Here is a 21,266-nt window from a genome sequence, read left to right on the forward strand (position 1 = left end):
CAGGAAATTCACAGTTCGAGCTGGAACTCCATCCTTCCCTAAACCCATTGCACTTAATTCTGCAACTCACATGTGAGCAGGTTCTGCAGTCTTCATAAAGGCAAAAACCTCACTGCCCTCAGCTGAAGGCTGTGCACAACAGGCCTACAGGTTTGGAGTTAGGTGATGCTCTGGGGGCAATCCCACATTTTGAGGCTTCCTGCTGAAGCAGCTTGAGCACTGGTAATAATGCAGAACAAGAAACAACACATCATTGCTAATAGTCTACAAAATGGTGTTAATTTTGTAAAGCACATTTGTTTTGTACAGCACCTTGATGTTCAAATGCAAGTTCTACCTGAAAATAGGTTAATACTTTTTAAGGTTCCATTTAAATTATTTTACATTTCCTTTCTCTAAAACCACAGTAGAGATTTTTCTGCTATAATGCAGGCAGGATTGAGAACCAATATCATTTTTCTAGTGTAAATCTATTTTAAATAATTTCGTTCATGAGTGAAGCAAAAATCCAGAGGGAGAAAAAAATAAGTGAATGTAATGCATATAAAAATGGGGTTTAAATTCGTGTTGGACGGGCAGTTTTGAATACCACATTTAGTAATTTTCAATTGATCAACTTTGCTAGTAAATAAATGGATTTCCTTTGTGGGTTTTTGTAAGTGTTCTAGCTGTAAATCTAGCATTCAGTCATTCATTTCAATCTGGTCTTTTTTTTTTTTTGCTCTGCCTCCAGAGCTGAGGCTTGCCCTTAGCTAGAAATTTGATTTTAAAAAGTGGAGTTTTAAAAAGTACAGGAAAGTTTTAAAACTTTCTGAAAGAACAGCAAGTTTTAAATGAATGCAAATGCTTAAAGCCTAAAAACAATTGGAGAGTTCTACACAACCATGGGCTCCAGTGGCAATTAAGGGAACCTTAACGAGCTCCTTTCAGCTAAGATGCTGCACAGACATATGACTCTCTGAAGCTTGGCCAAACCCCCAGGATCTGCACCAGGCCTCTCAGTTTTTGCAGGGCTGATACATCTGGCAAGACAGAGATGCTGCTGCAGATTTACCTTCACTTCTCTATCCATCAGCCAAGAAGACCAATTATAACAATTTTTATTTACAAAATAATTGACACAATATTTATCCATAAAATAATATTTACCTTTTACATTTAAAGAAAAATGTGCCACAGCTATGAGTACCAGTAGATGGATGCCACTTTCATCTAACATCTGAAATACTGAAGCGATTCAGTGCTGCATCCCTCTCACCTGATAGGAAGAAAAAATAATAAATTATGTTTTACATTTCTGGGAATATCTAAAGTTCCTATTTGAGCAATTGTCAGTCGTCATTGCTTCTTAACCATGGTGATGAAGGCAACTGGTCTTCCTATGTAAACCTGTGTGGTTCAATGGGGCTATGTGGTCACTCAGTAAGATAGTATATGGTAAGGAGATATCAGTTATCCAGATATCCAGAGTTACTGGGGTGAATCCAAAGATGCAGCCTGGGACACATTCATCCACAGGCTGAGGTAAGAGTGAGAATCTGTACCCTTGGAAAGAGCGTAGCTCCTCTGAACTCCAGATTCAACTTTGTGATACTCCTCTGATGTATCCATTGGCCAGTGGTAGTTTCCCATATGGAAATGATAGAAAGAGAGGTCTATAAAGAAGAGCTTACAAGATTTTATGTCATATGAGAGATGATTTAGATTTGTCTTCAGGAAGTCCTGTTATAATGAACCAATGCCTTTAACCATTGTTTCTTCTTTCCCTCTTCTAGAGCATTTGCAGAATAAATAAACTCCCTATTCCATTCTTATTTTTATGATGAGGAGATTTGAAACCTGCCAGCCATTCTCATTTAAGATGTTTCCTGTCCTTCCAGGCATTTGTTTGGCTTTCATGTTTTTGAAGAAGCAGACTGTGGATGCTTGTTATCTATGCATAGCATGCGGGATAAATGTGAATGCTTAGTAGCGGACTAAATATGCCTCTTTGTTTTTGCAGATGGGAAACAGAGGCCTAGGTCACAAAGCCATCAAATATAAGGCTGAATGACCTGTAATAGAACAATGGATGGTGAGAGAAGTAGCAAAAAACAAACCAAAAGAAAAAAAAAAAAAAGCACATTAAACTGGAAAAAGGTGAAACATGAAATCTATCCCTTTTCTATAAACACATGTGGAAAGAATAACACCTAGACTTTTTATTCTTAGCTTCTTTTTTTTTCCCCCCTGTGCATTCCAAGGGAAGATCTGCCAACTTTGGGCTGTATCCGTTTCTCCTCTGTTGTTTGCCAGAATTAGTGCACTCTAGCACACATTCTTTCCTAAGACTTCCAAATGTGTCATTTGTTAGATCTAACTGTTTAAAGAACCCAGCCACCCTTGCCTCCTTTGCTCATAGCAAGCTGGGTGGCATACAACATACTCGCATAACCCAGCTCACACGCTACAGGTCTGCTTCAAACCTGTAACTGAACAGACTCTTGAACCAGACTTCACACTGCATGCTTTGTGTTACTGTAGATCAGAAGACCTTGCACTGATACATTTGAATGCTTCTAATGCTCTCCTTATCCTAAAATATACACTGAGGCAAACATACCTGTGTTTTGCTAGTTGAAGCCTCCTGATGTAGAGCTTCAATACTTCTGTAAAGCATTTCTAAAATCTTAGATCTGGGTCTGCTTAGCATTACACACATAAACAGAGGGTGAATTCACAAAAGGTTAGCACAGTTTCACTGGCTTAGGGTATGAATTGGAAAGTACAGTGAATAGGCTCGAGACAAAGGGCTGTGTTTTACCAAGATTAGTTAATATCATTCAAATAAAACATGGAGTGAGTTAGGATGCACAGTAGCCACCCTGTTTGTATAATAATGTGAGAGTGGGGATAGATTCAGATATAAAATGAGTCAACATTAACAATGTTAAAGCAATGCCCACTTGAGCTGGGTCTTAATCTGGTTCTGAAGCAGCAAGAAATGTAAATCTCAATTCAATGTTAGATTTGTTTATTAGAATAGCCCTTCTATGGGAATCTCTTCCAGTGATGAAAAACCATGTCACAGTAAGAACTAATAGGATATAGGTAAGAATTTTTATGTTCCTTTCTCTGTCTCTCTTTTGGTCTCTCTTTTTTTTTTTTTTTCTCCCGCAAGTAGCAATGTGCAAGGACCTGTTGAGTGTTTTTTCTGATGCTCCCCCATGAGTAGTGAAGTGAGGAAGAGAACCACGTGCTCCTGATTACTCACTACTGCTCTTTAATGCAGCAGTATCCTCAACCACAAAGCTCTGAATTTACATTTTGAGGAAATGTTACATGGGATGCAGAAGAGTAGGGAGCCACGGGCTGGACAAAGACCTTAGTTTTGTTTTATTATTACATCCAGCCACAAGGCAGACCAGATCCAGTTCCAACTTCCTCAGCAGTTGGTAGTGTTCAGTTCTGGGGTCATGGTTCATTTGCTATTACAAAACTGAGCTCATAGCTTTTTGATGTACTCACTTCCTACAAGTGATGAACATTATTAAGTTTGAGAAAGGAGAAAAGAACTATTAGGATTAAAGCACAGAATAAGCAGTAGGGGCTGCCTTGTTACATACCTGAGTCCCCTGGAGGTGACGTTTAGCACATTTCTGGGTTCAGGCAAGCAAAATTCTCTTCGAGGTCAAAAATGATTGTATAGCAATTAAGGATACTGACAAAGCCAAAGAATGGACAGTTAATACTATGTTTAGCCTCCCATTTAGGAGATTTTGCAGAGAAGAGTGTTACTTAAAACCAACTGATGTTGACCATTGGAGAAACGAGGAAAGATACTATAATCTTATGCAATCCCAGTTTTGGTCTGTTCCCTTGACCTGGATTAACCTTTTTCCTTTTATCTGTATTTTAATTCCAAACACCTCGCTCAAACGCGACTGTATCCAGGTCTCTGCTAAAACCTTTAATGAGCAACACTAAGGTCAGCGGAAATAAGTTTGAACTCTATTATTATTTCATACAAATACTGTAGGGATCCTTGAATCTCCCATAATTATTAGCGTTTTCAGTCTCCAGTGAGATGTTCAGCATCTGGCTATATTTAGTTTATTGATTGCTTTCTTAAATGGTTACCTTTCAAGAGCCATTTAAAATACATGTTTCTTCTTAACTTTTACTGTTTACAGGCACACAGTGCACAAAGGCTGCACAGAAATGGGCCCAAATTCCTTTTGCAAACAAACAGCAAAATTTTTGTAAAATCTTAGTCTAAATAGTTTTAATTGAGTTGCACTGCAACAAGATTATTTTAGGTTACACTTCCTAAGCAGCATCCCTGATTACCACCTGCAAACGTCTATAGAGGATCAGAGCAATAATAATTCACTCGCTATTTCTTTCCTGGGTGGTAGAAAAAAACACAACAACAATAAATTTATATCTAGCACACTTTCAGTACTCTTACATAATGATTAACTACTGTTAATGAAATATCAACTGTGCATTCTCTCCCTTTGTTACAGCACTCTCAAACATATTATTTTGTGCAATCAATATAAACAAAGATCATGTCCATTAAAATGTGCACAAAGTTATGGAGGATGAATACAGCACATAAAACTTGTTGGCTTTAATCAATAAAAAGCCCAGAGCTGCACAAAAATTGCTAGGTCATGAAACTACAAAGCTATTAACCTGATTTTTTTTAAAATAACTCTCTTCTCTAAATGGGCACGAGTAGCTAATTCTTTTATAAATTATTAAGTATTCTTTTCATTGTTTGCATCATATTAATACCTATGGGACTAGTCCAGGACTCCAGCTGCTCTGTTTCTAGTAGCTGCTCACATAAAAGTGAGAAATTCCTTTGCATGGTGTCTTTGACTCTCTTTTTAAAACCATTACAAACTGGTTTGGATAAAGGCCATGTGGGTGAGGCCAATACAGCTACATGGACTGAAAACTGGATGGTAGACAGATCTGGTATGGGTAGATCCTATAACCCATACCAGGCGTATGGTGAGGGCCAGACTGACAGCCAGATTAGCAGTAACATGGACAAGACCATCTACAAAACAAAGCTCCTGGAAGGCATGTAATTTGAAGTTGGATGCCTGGAAAGCTATCAGTGGCATGTGGCAGTTGGTGCAAGCACAGACAAGGATCTGGGACTCAGGGGTTCTTAAGATTCACCTCAGACTTATTTCAACTTCTTACCTGGTAGAAAAGCTGCTACCGGACTTCAGGGTCCTGATCTATGAAGCATAGAAATTCCTCCTGGTCTTTGGTTTAGCTCCTGTTTGTATCTAGTAGAATGAAAGAGTCAGAACCATCCCCTCCTGAAAGAGAGTAGGCAGAAGACATTTTGGTTGTAGCATCTAGGCTTGAGAAGAACATTGTCATAGCAGCCAGAGTCCCAGTACAAAAGGGTTTTTGCATCTTTTAAGATTATTACTGCAACATTTGCTTCAAAAGTCAAGGTCCAAAGCCTTTAAATTGCAGGATGTTGATGGCCCCTATGGCTGGCCAGGAGGGAGTAAGGCTTTTCACCGGCCTGAATCTAGTCCACCTCGGTACTGAGGAATGCCTGAAAGTTAATCCCATGATGAATGGTATTCACAAAGTTGGCTGTTCCTGGTCCACATCAAAACTAGCATTAAACAGCAGTCTCTATAAAAGATCACAGAGGAACGTGAGCCAACTTAGGCTATCATCCTTCCAGATTGTGTTTGGGGTGCATTCCTGGGGCTCTGGGGGAGGCTTCTAATGCCACTAACCTCTTTTCTTTTCACAAGCACAGAGATAAAGATGGCAAGTTATCAGGCAGCAAAGCAATAACACCAAGTGTGTCCTGAAGACTAACTGAACAGTGTAGGCATCACCCCAAAATAACATGAGATAAAATTACTCCCAATAAGACAAAACCACAAAATATATTAGCAAGGCAGAGGTTTTCCTTAATCCCATTCTGAACCAGTACGTACTTTTTTCATAGAATTTTTCTGAAATACTTCCATCCTGAAATAGACTCCCAGGGTGGAAAAATTTTGCTTGAAAAGATAACGTTCTGCAAGTTGCAAGTGACTGCAAATAAGGACTTAAAGTGGGATGCGTCATACATTCCCATGACTGGGAACCATCACATTGCCTTTGCCCATTATGAATATGAATGAATCATTCCTCATTCATTTATGATGAAAATCTGGCTTTGGAAAATTGAAATGTCAAGTTCAATAAAGTCAGGATTTACTAAACTAAACAAACTCATTTTCTCCCCTGCCCTCCAGAATTGCCTAATAGTTTTCTCACTTTGGGCTTGTCAAGGTTTTTCCCACTGTTTCTAAATTCCTCTTTTGCAGCTTATTATAACACACATTAATTTCATTTTTAAAAGTCAGAGTCCACCAACAGAATTTGAGGTCAATACTAAGTTTGCTACATACCCAGAAAGTCTAACAATTTAAAAGTTTTTGAGATGACGTTAAAAACAAACAAACAAACAAAAAGTTTAACCAAAAAAGGTACCTCTAGCATTCTACCATTTGATTTCATCTGACTTCCATGTCAAGCCTGAGAATTACACCTTGGAGGCCAGTTTGAAAACATACTGTGAAACCATCAGTAATATTTCTAGACAAACAAGTAGCAACATTCATAAGAGAGCCATTTCAATGCACACAAAAATGAATATATGGCTTCTACTTGTTTATGGAATAGTATAACTAAAGTCATAAGTAAAAACTTACCATATTTAAGCAGAGATCTAACTGTGAGCTGCAGAAGATTATCCTCATTTGTAAAGATCCTTTAAGTGGTGAAGGAAAAAAACATGATACCTGCATGTGCTGTACCAACACATGACACTGTGGCTGGATGAAACCAATGGAGCTATCGACAAGCATGACATGGTTTAACTGAGGAGTTTTGTACACACTTCTTTTAAAACAAGAGGGACACCAAGCATCTTTCTTTATTATTATTTTTATAAATCAACAGTTTTATAAACATACAAATAAACCAAATATATTATATTTATGTTGAAATATCATCTCAAGGTTTTAACATTAAAGATTATTTTGAGTTTAGTGCTGAGACACTAAATAGGAAACATTTAAAACTCATAACACCCTAATTATTAAAACATGTCATTTTGATTTTCTTATCTCATTCTCTAAAGAACACTATCAAATTTAAAATTTGATCCTTAGAGTGAAAGAAAGCAAAGTAAACAAAACAAGGGGCAGAATATAAAACTAATTTGTAAGGAGTCTGAAACATCTTTGTTTAGACAAGATTCAAAGTTAAAAATCTTTATTTTCTTTGATCAGGGAAACATCCAACTAAATGTTAACTGTCATTCAACACGGCACTTTGATTTTAAGCACAGAAACATATTTCACCAGAGATAATCAAAGTGCAGGGATAAAAATCATTTTATTGTCTATCTCTCATAAAAATAAACTGATTTACTGAATCAGCGCCTTTATAGCTGGACTCTCTTCCCACCAACATGCACAAGATCCCTGATGGACTGTGGAAGATGAGGGAACCCAGCCTAGATGCTTTTAACAATGTTAATGAAACAAAACTATGCTTAACTCAAAATCCAGTCTACTAAATACTAATGGTCCAGTCCAGTGGTTGCCCTCTTCTGAGCACAATCTAGTAGGTTGACTCTCCTCAATCACTTCACTTCTCATGGACATTCTCCATTTACATAAGAGCTTGTGTCTTCCTTACTGCTAACTCCAACCACCCTTTGGAAATGCCTATTTTAGAAGTTCAGTCTGAATTCAGAACTGACTTAGTAATTCAAAACTACCCACAGAAAGATCATTTTAGAAGGATAAACAACTATCCTTAATTGCTATCCTATGTACAAATCAAGGCCTTACAATTTCTGTAATTCAGACACCTCAGGCTCAGTGTTTTTATTGCTTTCATCAGCACAAATCAGAATTCATCCCTGGAATTGTTCAAGGCCAGGCTGGATGGGTCTCTGAGCAACGTGGTCTAGTGGAAGGTGTCTCTGCCCATGGCAGGGGGGTTGGAATTAGGTGACCTTTAAGGCCCCTTCCTACCCAAACCATTCTGTCATTCTATGATTACAAGATTTAACTCCACAAAGTTACTCAAGCATGCAACTATTTTGGACAAGAGATAAGAACCTTGTAACACTCTTTTCCATCACTGGCATACAGAGCTAGCAACCAACCTACAACACATCACACCTTCCTGGTGGAACTCCAAAAACAAACAGCAGGATCTTAAACACACAGATGAATACCATTAACAACTATTATCCAGCTAACGAATTATGAGGAGCGCTAGTAGTGGGCACTGTAGTGGAGCTTAGAGAAGGTGTCCAATAGTTATAGCAGTAGACTTCACACACAGAGAACATCCCCTACAATGAAAACATTAATAGTAACATAGCTGATTTCCAGATATCTTCGAAAACATTCTGAAAACAGCCTCAGAAGTTCAAGACCAGTGGTGAAAATCACTTGAGATGATACACAACTAAGCTACAACTCTGTATATGACAGAGCTTTATAAGCAAGTTAGTTTTTCTTAACAAATAACTGGAAGGGAACCGTAGCTGTTAGAAAGTCAGTCTCAAGAAAAATGGGTGTTGTTTTCCAATCGATCCCATGGATTTTGAGGCAGCGCAAATCAGTGACGTGGATGTCAGTCCAAACTGAGGGGGCATTTTGTTCGTTTGTCCCACTTCTCGTGTTCTTTTGGAACAGGAACTGGCTGGACTTCTTCTGCCACACTAAGTCCTATATAGAGAGACAAATTTTGCTGCCAGCCACAGTTCTGTGAGGCAAAGAAAGCTCCAGCACATGCTGCCTCATAGGGCTGATAGCAGACTGAGGCCTGCTGTCCCTGTCCAGCAACAACCACATGATCCTCCAAAGAAATGGTGTAGAGTGGAAAATTGAATGGAGGAATCACCTAAATTGCTATAGATGGGACTATCATTAATATCATGAGCTTATAAACAATCTTCCAACCCACCAAATCTGAGAAACACAGGCCCACATCTGGTGCTCAGTTACAGAAGAACTTCAGTTACAAGAACAACCCCATTGAAGTCCCAGATGTTACATTGGCCTGACAGCAGTGCTGGGGAGAGGCTTGTAGTGCCCATGAACAGTATTTTAACAAAAAGATTCATTTGAACTCATTTTCCTGCATCGTCTTCCATTCCAGTTGCTCTGCAGTTGTCCCTTATGACCCACTTTCTGGGCAGTTTTTCAGACTCATCTATGTGTAAAGACTATCACTTGCAATAAACTCCTTTAGAAAATGTTTACCTCTAACAAACCACCCACTGGTCTGTTTTCCCTCAGTGTCGTTTTAGCTGCCAGCTGATGAAATTCGCAGTGTTGACCCTTAAAGTGATACTTGTAGAGTAGTGGTGGTTAATGCATTGCTCACAGCAATTCTTCCAAGCAGAGATGGCAGGCAAGGAGTGGCAAGATCTTCCCTGCTCTGTTCGGTGTTTTTTGTTTCCTTTTCTTTTTTTTAGTGCATAGCTTGAAGTAAAAAATGAGGGTTGCTTCAGTGCTTTGCAAGTTCCCATTCTCCACTGACTTCATCCTTCCTCTTATTCCTGCTCAGCCCAAGCTTCTTCTAGTCCGGCTGCATCAGCAGGCTGGCTGGGGCAGGCAGGCAGGGCTCCCTTCCCGTCAGGGGCTTGGGGTGGGCTCCCCAAGGAGCCTGGGGGGGACTGTTCTCTGCTCCCGGGGGCTGAAATGATTTCTCACCACCAGGAACCTCTTGTCGGCAGCCTTGTTCTTTCTCCTCTTCTGCCAAAGTCTCTGCCGCTTTGTCATATGTTATAGGCTGTTCTTCTGCTGAACAAAATGGATATATGTTATTGAAAGCCATCTGGGAAGCTTCACAACAACTAGGCTAAAGGAAAGTTAATGACAGCTTTGAAAGGAAAGCTATGAAAGGAAGCAAGGCATCAAACACAGAAAATTACAAAAACAGCTTATGTCAAAAGGAAAGAAAGAGACAGTACAGAACTTGCTTCAGATTTTAAGAAGTGACTTGTCCAAGGAAAATGTCATGTTTTTCTATTCTAACACCTAAGAACAAGAAAAAGGCATGCCCGAGACAGGAAGACCACCTGCCTGGTGAAATTAAATTCCCTGCTCCAAAGTCAAAGGTCTTAGAATTATTCACTGACATCTTAGAAAAGATGTCAGATTATCTACTAGTCTTGTTCTCTAAGGCAGTTGAACCACTTTCACTAAAATTTTCAATTAGGGGAAAAAAAAAAAAAAAGACACCTGTCAGGGGAAATTTCTCTTCCAAAAGCTGCATCTGATAAACCTATAAATGAGAACAGAGTCTCCTAATGGGAAACATCAGGCTTCTTTCACTGGGCAATACGGTTCTGCACATGTTCACAGTATTAGTTCAACCAAGTAAACGTGAGGCATGTTTTCTGCTGATGAATAAACTGATTTCCCAACATATATCTAAGGACAGGATGGGCAATTATGAAAATCTTGCAAGATGCCTGCCCATTTCAATATCCTTAAACATTTGTCTTTGGGTATTTCTAAATGGCCGATGCAAACCAGGCTGTCTGGTAACTTCTGAGAACAGGCAGTAAACACATTAAAGACAAATTGCTAAAGGATATCGGTCTTTCCCCATCACTTCTCACCATGTGAGCCATTAGGAAATTCAGCTGCCTCTATACAAGGCAGGATTTGCTAAAACTCAGAGTGATCCAGCTGGTAACCTGTGGGCCAGGGAAGCCTGTTGTGTGTTCCTGTGTTGCCTGCTGACTTTGCATCAATGGTGGGAGGAATATCTCCTTCACTCATCTCTTCTTTGTTTAAGCACCAAACACTCCCCAGGCAGTCAAACATCTTGTTTAACACACAAAAAAAATGAAAAAGCAGAATTGCTGTTGCTTCTACAGGGCAAAAGGTCTGGACTCTTCACACCCTGATAGTTTTCCTGCCTGAATGCATAAGGACTGTCAAAGTATATCTTCTCAGGGACACACTTTTCCAATCAGTATGATGCACATAACTCATTGCTATGAAGAAAAAAAAAAAAAAAAAAAAAGAAAAAAAAAAAAAGAAAGAAACTATGAAGTTTTACAAAAACACAAAAACATGATATTAGTGCTATCATGAGAAGCATCTGGCTCCTTATGTTTGTGAAAGCACTGTTGTACTGTAATTTCTCATGAATAAGCTGCAAAGTGAAGGATTGAATGGTCTCTTCACAGCAATGCAGACATGGTTCTTGCGTTGCACAGAGCTCTAAACAAGCCAGTGGTATCCTTTGGTTTCCCTGTCTCCTGGACTAGCCACCACTGCTTCTGGTGCAAAGGTGAGGAGAGATATAATAGGGAAGGAAATCCTACTCACCATATTCTGAAGGACAGGCAGGATGAGGGTCTGCTGTCTCACACTCAATTAGATCAACCGCTTTAGTCTCCGGAGGACTGTTACACTCCTTGACAACCGCAAACTGCAAATATGTACAATATGCACAAAACACAGAGAGCCCAAATTAATATAAAATGAACCAGTTTTCTGAAACCCAAGAGGCAGACTGGAAGGGCCACGTACTCCAACCACAGGAGGGGGAAAAAGGTCGTCCTGGCTTCTGGGATGACCCTTCCCCTGCAGATAATTAAACATTGCAGTTGATGACAGCCCTGGTCTTTTTTTGGAAAGCGTGCAGTCCCAGCCTAGTAAAGAAGCACCCACACTCTTGCATTGCAAATCAACCTTTCCAGATGCAAGAAGAAAAGTACATGAAAACCAACCCTCTCCACAGTATCTGGGCCACTTTTAAAGCATTAAAGAGGCCCATAACCAGACAGCAGGAAAGCCTGCCAGACACGGGGAAGGAAGCAAGCTTCCCTTTCCCAGCTCTGAGCAGCACCTGAGTGGTGCAATTCCATCGTCCCATGGTGACAGTGGAAGACAAGCTACACCATGCCTTGAAGCCAGCACCCTCTGGGGGACTGTGCTGAAAAGAGCAGAGAAGAAAAGAGGAAAGCAATGTGCTGAAATAGGATAGAGGGGAACAGAGAAACCCAGCTAAGGAATAGTTAAAAGGGGGCATTTAAAGAGCAGACACAAGGAAGAAGAGAAAATGTCTGTAAGTAAGATGTTCCAACAGAAGACTGTTGGCAGACTCATGGTCTAGGTGGAGAACCGGGGAATAGTATGAACAGGCCACACATGTAACAGCTGTGAATATTTAGGTATCAGTTCATTTGCATAAAATCTGTATGCTTACAGCTGCTAACCTACATGTGGCAGACCCCCAGAGGAGATCCAGCTACACACAGTTCTGCAAAATATCTTTGACTATGCAAACCTCAACACTTGCTGAGTGACAAGTCTCAGAATAGCCTCAAAATCCACAGAATCATCTAGGTTGGAAGAGACCTCCAAGATCACCGAGTCCAACCTCTGACCTAACACTAACAAGTCCTCCACTAAACCATATCACTGAGCTCTACATCTAAATGTCTTTTAAAGACCTCCAGGGATGGTGATTCAACCACTTCCCAATGGTTGAGGCATGTGCATCCAGGCATGTGCAAAAGTTTACCAAGGTTTCTGTATTCCTGGGACAAGCCTAGCCTTGCTTACAGATTTCTAACACAAATGTGAGAAAAATACCCACACATACTCTTACCCAAATGTAGCTTCCTTTGGCAAAATAGAAATAAATTAAAAAGTGAATGACCTTTGGGCAAATTGTAGGTATTCTTTTGGTATCATGATACCTGGCGTTTGGTGTGTGCAATAGGGTAAAATTCATTATCCTCTACGTCAGCCTAGATGGGCACTATAAAGAAGTCTTTGCACTTCTCCCTAGCTACACAAATGAGCAAGCATACTACAGGTTACAAAAGGAGAGAATTTAATGAGCTCTTTCCAGTTACTTCACCCAGTCCTGTATGAAATCCTTCATTACAATTATTAATGCTGTGTACATCAATAGCACCCAAAGACCTACACAAGTACCGTAAGAATTGAGGAGCTACAGTTTTCTGCCCCAATGTAGTATGATGTTATATTCTTTTTCTTTTTCTTTTTTTTTTTTTTTTTTTTTTTTCCATCACAAAGCTCCCCAGTAATCTCCACTTAAAGTGAACAGTAGTAGACAACTTCCTGCTGCTTTTTGGCAGCTCTACAGTTTCTAACTTGAGTGCATGCATGAATGAAGCCCCAGTGAACTTAACACTCATGGCTGCATCAGCACAGAGAAAATCACATGCATGAAACCACAGGAATCCATTACTGTGTGAGAAGCAATAATTAGCAAAGGGTCACTGATTTCCTCTTCCAGTCTGCAACAAGCCATTTGCAATGAATTACTTTATTAATGTATTTGATGTCTCCCAGTAAAAGAATGCGTGGTGAAATTCAACCCGAGTGTGTAATAGATGAGTAGGTAGGATTTGTTTTTGTTGACTCAGTCCATTGCTTAGCTGTCTAATTAGTCCTATATTCAGCAAAAATGTCATTAACGACTAGCATTAACTGTGGGGACACCAGCAGGTGGGGACAGAAGTGATGAGCTGCAGGCCTCCTAGAGCACTGCTCCCAGGCAACAAGCTGTTCTCAGTCCCAACAAATGTTTCTGATTTTTGCCAGCCACAGATATTTTGCAAACCATGTTTTTTGCCTCTGCTGTGAACAAATGATGGCATCGCTAAGATTCAGCACATTTGCTGCTTACTATCTGGAGGAACAAGTGCTGGCCAGGTCAGCAGCTAGTAATAAAAGGTCCACAAGACCATGTGGCAGACCATCAGTGGAACTATTTCATGTTATATCTGGGGTCAAGTCAATTCAGTATTCCCTGCACATGTCTAATAGTGTGTTTCAGCAGCTACCCACTCACAAATCCTGCCAGATACTCAATCTAAACCATCTGAGAGGCATTCTTCTGGTTGATTTAAAAATGCTCAATTTGCACTATGGATATTCCATGATATTCAACCCCTCAAACAGCCACCCCCAAGCAGAGCAAATTCATCCCTTTCTGGACCCAAAGATCTGGAGCAGAGTTGAACTTTAAGCATAGATGAATAAAATCTAGATTTAAAGCTAAAGTATCCATTATCATTAAAGTAAATGTATAAAGCCAAATTCTTTTGCAACCCTGACTATTGTGCATGGTTTTTGTACCCTTCCAGCTATGGTTGGTTGTGAAAGGCTTTAAATCCTTGCAGTAATACCCATGCTAGAAAAACGTGCATGCAGTTACCACAGTAAAAAGGTAGGTGCATCACTGGAGTTTAACTCCAATCCTGTGCAAGTATAGACTTTTCCAGAAGTCCGTTCCACTGACGTAACTGTGCTTATTATGGAGAGCTTATATGATGCTACTTAGACATGTACAGTGACACCTGCATTACAGCAGCTTATTCAGTGCTGCATGATGCGAGTGTACAGACGATCTCAGGGTAAGCAGTGCCATTCTGACAGAGCAGCTTCAGTCTGGGCACAGAAGTAGCCACAGATGCTCACTACGTCCTTTTTGCTGACTTCAGGTTCCAACTGCAGTCACCAAGCAGCATAATGACATTTTAATGCCAGTGAAAATCAAGTCCCTTGATCAGATCTCATGGGGCCAAAATCTCTAATGCAAATTCAAAACTGACAATAGAAACAGGCCAGAGCAAGCAGATCATGATGGCTCTTCTACCTACACCAGTGCACAATTAGTATTTTAAATTCCCTCCCAAACTTCCTGATAACATCCCGATAGGTTCTCTTTACAAGGCAGCAGCTTCTAATACCAAGATATTTAATTGCATCCACCCCCAAAAATAAAGTTCGGCATCTCAGGTAGCACACACAGCACTTGGCTTCCAAGAAACCTTTTATACAGAGGGCACACTTTCCTGTGAAAATAACTCTGTGATATGCCATGTCATCACATTGCCATTTCCTTAATTTAGAACACAGTTCCCCAACTGTTGTGTTCAAAGCTAACAATAACACCAGCTAATGGGTGCAATACATCCAGGCAGCTGTGAACTTTGAGGGATAACAATGAGGTAAGATGAACTAGGGTTCACAGCAAAGCACTTGATGACTCTAGCACTTATTTAATGTATTTAAGATGTGAATTATTTGATGGATAATCTCAAGTGGATCCCTAACGCTCTTTGATCCTTCCTACTTCCCTTTCCACTCCACATTAATATACTTACCCGAGACTTGTTGCAAGTAAGTGTCTCGTTCTCATTGTCAGTGTGGCTGCTGGCATCTCTTATCGCTTCTGCGTAGAGATTCTTCTTATACAAGTTTTGACTTCTGCAACAGAACAAAAGCTGAAACAAATTATTTCACTTCAGGAGGAACAGATGCTGCTTCTTTTCACACTTCATTCTGTAGGTATTTACAGAGGGGACATACATTTTCTTTTCTTTCATTCCTCTGAAAGGCTGTATTAGTGTTAATTACAGCACAGTGGTTAAAACAAACAGCTTGCCAGAAATAGAAGTCAGTAAGAAGTGAATACTTGTTTTAATGTGCCATTTGTAAAGGGTCATTCATTAGGAAAAGAAAATAATTAAATTTAATTTTAAATAACCCCTTCTATTTTCTTATATTATTCACTCTATAATACATTCCCCTTACAAAGATTTAAGTTTTACCAATACAATGAATAGTGTGGGTGAAGCTCAGAAATAAAAATGTGACTGTATTTTTGTACATCATTTGGTAATTACAATTATAAAATCACTTCTGCATTCAGCTGCATCATTTGCAAAAGACAACTTTAGAAAATACTATGAAATAGATAAATAGAAGTCCTCAAAAAGCTTGTAACTAAGATATTTCCTCGAAAAAAAAAAAAAATGCATGACTAACGCAATTAGCTCAAACAAGGGGGAAATAAAGCCAGAGTTCAATCTTGAATTGGAAAAAGGCTGTGAATAGTTAGCTCCAAGTGGCTGGTTCCATAAAATCAAAATCTGTTACTTTTGAAGTTAAACAGTGATCACTTGTAAGGCTGTATTAAAATCCGATCTAGGCCCCTACACAGAAAACACAGTCATAAGAAAAAGAGCTCATTTACACTTCTTGAGATTCAAATCAGTACATTTTTACTGACATCACACACACAATTATTCATCTCCTAGACATCAGATAACAAAAGTAATGTTTCACTCTTCAAATTCCAGAAGTGTCAAGTTATAACTTTCTTTTACTTGATCTATTTTAAATGAAATTCAATCGACATCTATCTAAGAAAATAGGAATTTTCCTTTTATTCCTGCGCCACAGTCATACACTAACTGGGAATATATATCATGCCATAATTATCATATCTTATTCCCTTAGAGAAAAGCCAACAGAAACAAGATTTGGCTTCTGTAAGAAATAAGAAAGACCTGTCTGCACCATGGATTTTCTCCCCAGAATCTCTATAACACACTCCTTCCTATGCCTTCAACCAGAAAGAACGATTCTCATGGTTCCCAGCAGAGCGTAAGACTGGGACTGATGACACAAAATCAGGTAGGTGTCAGATCTGAGGATAAGTCCCCAGAACAGAACGCTGAGCCATAAGGTTAAGTTACTCCATTTTGGCCTTCCTGGCACTGCAGCATGTCTCCTGTTTGTGTTTTAACCCTCACCTGGATATGCCCCCTCGGTACTGCAGCTCAGAGCACTGACAAAACCCAACTCCAGCCCATTACTCAATGGTTAAAACCCTCCACGCAGCACATAGACACTGTCCTCAGCAGGATGCCCTGCCCCAGAGGATCCTTCTAATTCCAGGGCTTACTTCAGAGCACGCAGAACAGCAGATGCCAGGTTGACACGGCGGGCACAGGGGTCTCCATGAGCACAAGCGGGAGGCCGCGGTGAAATCCGGTTGACTGAACGCGGGCAACAGGCCAAGAATTTCTCAATCCTAATCCCAGCTCTACTGCTAATTTTTGCATGACCTCAGCCAATTTCTGGGTGTTAAATCTGTGGTTCAGGGTGTTGTGTATTTTTTTGTTGTTGTTTTGTTGGAAGAGAAATTGCTTCCCTCCATCCCAAGTAAGAAAGGAAACGTGGCATATTGTACATTCAGACTGTGTAAACCTGACGTGAAGATTAACACAATGCCCTTCAGCAGGCCACAGCCACTGAACAAACACAACACTCTGGTACCCTTGGCCTCCAGTTCATGCAGCTTTCGAATAGGTAGGTGTAGCTCACCAACGTCAGTTCCTCCAGTTAGAAGGAGATAGGAGCCTGCATCTTGCAGGGGAAGGAACAGGATTGTTATAGGCTTAATTGGTACATTTCAAAATACAGTAGATCATGGGGGGGGGGGAAAGCAGCAGAGTGATTTCAAGCCAAATATTGGTTTCCAGACTCTGGTTAAATAGGGATTTTAGATCAGTGGTTTCATTTTGATCTAGTTAGGAGAGTAATAGCTGCAGTACAAATGCAGTCGAGCATGTAATTGAAAACTTGTTGTTGAGGTAAATAGTTATATTGATCAAAAGCATTTGGCAAGAAAGAAAAGTAAATCAGGGAGAAATGACAAAAGAGAGAGGAAGGGAAGAGAATGAATATCTTCACACCTTAAAACCCGACATACTGTGGCTATTTTCCATGGCAGTTCAAAAGACAAATATGGGAAACACAAGAGTCTCATGATCTGTCTATTCCACATATATCATTCCAGTGATTAGCTTCTGAATCCCGGGTCATGAGAACAAACCAGCTTGCACTTAGCTTTAACTCTTGAGCTCTACCATTAGCTAGTAGAAAACCAGAAAAGTAACAGCTTATCTACTTTTATGGGCTAAATATGCTAGGACCCATTAAATAAGAGTGGAAAGTATTAGCTTTCATAGCTAACTTCTTTTTCAGCTTAACGTTTTTTGCCTAGGAGATTCTAATGTTAAAATTAGTCTAAACCACAACCAAAACCTCTGCATATTGAAGGCAGGTAGGCATGCAGCGGGAAACTGTAAATTTGGCTGCTCTCTGGCTTTTTGTTTGTTTACTTTGTTACTTGCTAAATAAAAATATACATTTAAACAAGAGCCTCTGGGAACAGTTGTCTGCCAAGGTCATGGCCAAAAGACTAACTTATTAAATGCTGAATACTTTCCAGTCCAAGGGACATCAACAACATTTAATTTCACATCAGGCTGGGTTCTTAAATAGTGACTACGGGCATTCTTTTTGCCATGAGAAGAATCTCAAACCTGCACAATTCATTACAGCCATGGAAAATGCCAGGGAGTACTCTTACAACAGATGTGCCTTACACTCACATCCCTGATTTTACTTTCTACTACCAGGAAAACTGCTTTCACATTCATTGCTGCAGACATCACTGTAGAAATGTGCTACTGGAAGGGTAACACTCTGCTTTTCTCCCTTGCAAGGAAACATTCAGGTACAGTTCTACTCTGAAAGGGTTGTAAAACAAAACTGATGATAATAGCTAGCAGAGAAGAGCAAAGCCCTACCACAACAGTTTCAGACATCTATCTCTCTTAAGGGAAGCTAAGGAAGAAGTAAATAGCATGCTCTTTAACTCTCTCATCAATACAAATTATGGCTCCTCTTCAAACCTAATCAGGTCTATTCTTCTCCTCAGGCACATGTCACTCTAACATCCATGTGAGTACTGCAGGGAAGGGACAAGCCAGAAAATTTGTGAATTATTCACAGACCCCATTACAGAAAAGCAAAAGGGGAGCGAAGATGTGATGGCAATTTCCACCGGCTGAGGGACAGCACATGTTCTCCTCCATGAACCACCTGTGACAGCACCTCGGTCCCTCTGCCACGCGTTCCCAGCACGTGTCTGGGAGCAGTACCTGGAGCAGTAGGCGGCCAGGGTCCCCAGCAGGAGCAGCAGGACCAGCACTGCTACACACACGGCGATGGTGATGTTCCGCACCTTCACCCTCTCGGCATGCTGCTGCTCCCACCACTCCAGGTCGCTGAACTGGCACCGCTCCCCTACGTAGCCCGTCACACAGCTGCCAAAAGGAAGCACGGGCACTTTGTAACTGGCAGCAGAGAAAATAACCCAAATCATCGCCGCAGTCACCTTGAGTATTGATTTGTCATTGGCAACCCCTATGGAAATATCTCGTTAAATTTGTCTGGGGGTAAAGGCAAAATGGCATTCAAGGAATGTCTGCCAAATCCTGTAAAATTCACTATTAAATGCTTTTAAAATGTAAATCTATTGAAGCACTCTACAGAATTATACAGTGAGATTATACTTCCCAGATATCAGTAGATAAAGCATTAAAAAAAAAAAAAAAAAAAGAACAAATCCACAGACTGTTTCCATCAGGTTTTCTATTTAACCCTTTCCAGCAGCAAGGTTCCCGTTTCTTTGAACGAGACAAAATACAATTTATCAACTTTTTGAGAGTGATTTGGTTAAAGGAAACAAATTTTAATCTGAATCCTTACTAAGAGGAACAAAGGTGTTTTTATAACTTGTATGGGTTAGAAATATCTTCAAAATTTAGTTTTATTACAAATTACTTCTCTCAGTTTTTTTGTTTTTCTTAACACTGTAAAAATCCAACACTAAAATATAATTTCAGGGCATGAAACCCATGTATCAAAATGACTATAAAGTGAAAAAAAACAAACAAACAAGCAAACAAAAAAAAAAAAAACACAAGAAAAACAACATAAAACTATTGATTAATTAATACACTTGGCGATGTGTGAAAATGTGTGAAAAACAAAGTTTTGCCATGACTTCCTTCTGCTATTTTAATATATCACAGCCTACACGAATGAATGCTGCCATCTAGTGCACACCGTGAGGAATCAGATAGTTCAACACAAATCTCTCTGGCAGATCACAGCTAAGCAAGGTTAGGCTTTAATTTATTTAACAGCTTCCACTTCCAGTACTGAAATATATGGAAATTTGGGTTCTTATTATGGACTAACACTTAACAAAATTTAGAAAACATGGATAGACCCTAATTTAAAAGTTCTGCAGTGGTAGACTCTGCAGTTTCAGTATGAGGAACTCAATGAGGAAAAAAAAATAGCTTTTAATGACTCTACAATTTATTCTAAAAAAAGCACAACACATGCCAGAAATAAACATAAGCCATACGACCTCCTACAATGGCTGTGTTGATCTTAGCAAGTCCACAGCACAAAGCATCTACTTTGCATGCACATAAAAATATGCTCGCCACTTATTCCTGTGGGTACAGAGGTCTGTGGGCAGGGGAAACCACTCACATTAATAAATAATAACAATTATAATCAATTAAATACAAGCCTCAGATTTGATGATGCTTGCAGGAATGGCCTGGAACAACAAGGTGGGTCTGGGGGAATTGTAATGAAGGACTTCTCGTCTCCCCACCAAGCTCACTCTCCTCACACAAGAGCCACAAAGGAAGGTTTCCCTAGCACAGAAAATCCCCTATACAGGTCCTCACATACCCGGTCAGACCCCAGGGAAGGGGGCAGCCACTGGATTTGTCCCACTGTAAACACAGCACTTATGCTGGATTTTGAAGAAATGTGTAACAAATATTGAGATATAATCAGTTAAATTCCAGCAACAATGGCTTTGAAGAAATGATTACCCCATGGCTTTAGGCTGTGACATTGACCAGCCGAAGGCTGATTTTCGGAAACATAAGATTTTCTTTGCTTTTATCAGTAACTACATTCAAGGATCAGGGAATTAGGCTTCACAAAACATCCTCAGGAGGAAGGAAATCTTTTTCAGATCTAATTGCCATTCTCCCTGCTTTCAAGAGGACCATCAGTATTATGCACTTTCTGCCAGGGAGAAAGACTCTTCAAACTGTAAGGGAAAATGCTAACACCAGATTTCACCTTCCTGCTCCCAGACAGAAAAGACAGGACAGTGGTGTCCTCTTCCACCCCACTGAGTGCTTCAGCAGGTGACACATTAATAATAATATAATATATATAAATGAGCAGCAAGGCCAACAGGGAGGAGTAAGTTAGCATGAGGCATGCAGGAGAGAGAGAGAGCAGAAACCTATAATGCTATGAGCCCTAAGTAATTTAACAATTTACCTCCCATTTCCAAAGCAAAGAATCAAGTGTTCTGGAAACAAATCCAATCTTACTATCAATTGCATTGGGTGTGAATGGAGTGATCGCTTACAGAAAAGACCAAAGTCTAATGATAATTACCAGCAGGGGGTGATGAACGGAAAATTTATGGACAAGTACTTCATTGCTTCCACTCAACTGTGCCCTAAGGACACC

The 21,266-nt window shown here is 39.9% G+C and overlaps 1 protein-coding gene across 1 annotated transcript in view; it reads right to left on the reverse strand.

Annotated features, from left to right (window-relative positions):
* Positions 1–9,627: 9,627 nt before the first annotated feature.
* EGF (epidermal growth factor) overlaps positions 9,628–21,266 on the reverse strand; it is a gene marked incomplete at both ends in the record, with an annotated part of 57,852 nt that continues 46,213 nt past the window's right edge. The window contains 4 exons of the mRNA XM_082759037.1: positions 9,628–9,851; positions 11,394–11,496; positions 15,215–15,317; positions 18,848–19,012. Of these exons, the coding sequence (XP_082615163.1) occupies positions 9,628–9,851; positions 11,394–11,496; positions 15,215–15,317; positions 18,848–19,012 (595 nt within the window). The remainder of the gene's footprint in view (positions 9,852–11,393; positions 11,497–15,214; positions 15,318–18,847; positions 19,013–21,266) is intronic.

This window comes from Aythya marila, assembly GCF_965140915.1.
Source record: "Aythya marila genome assembly, chromosome: 4".
Lineage (NCBI taxonomy): Eukaryota > Metazoa > Chordata > Aves > Anseriformes > Anatidae > Aythya > Aythya marila.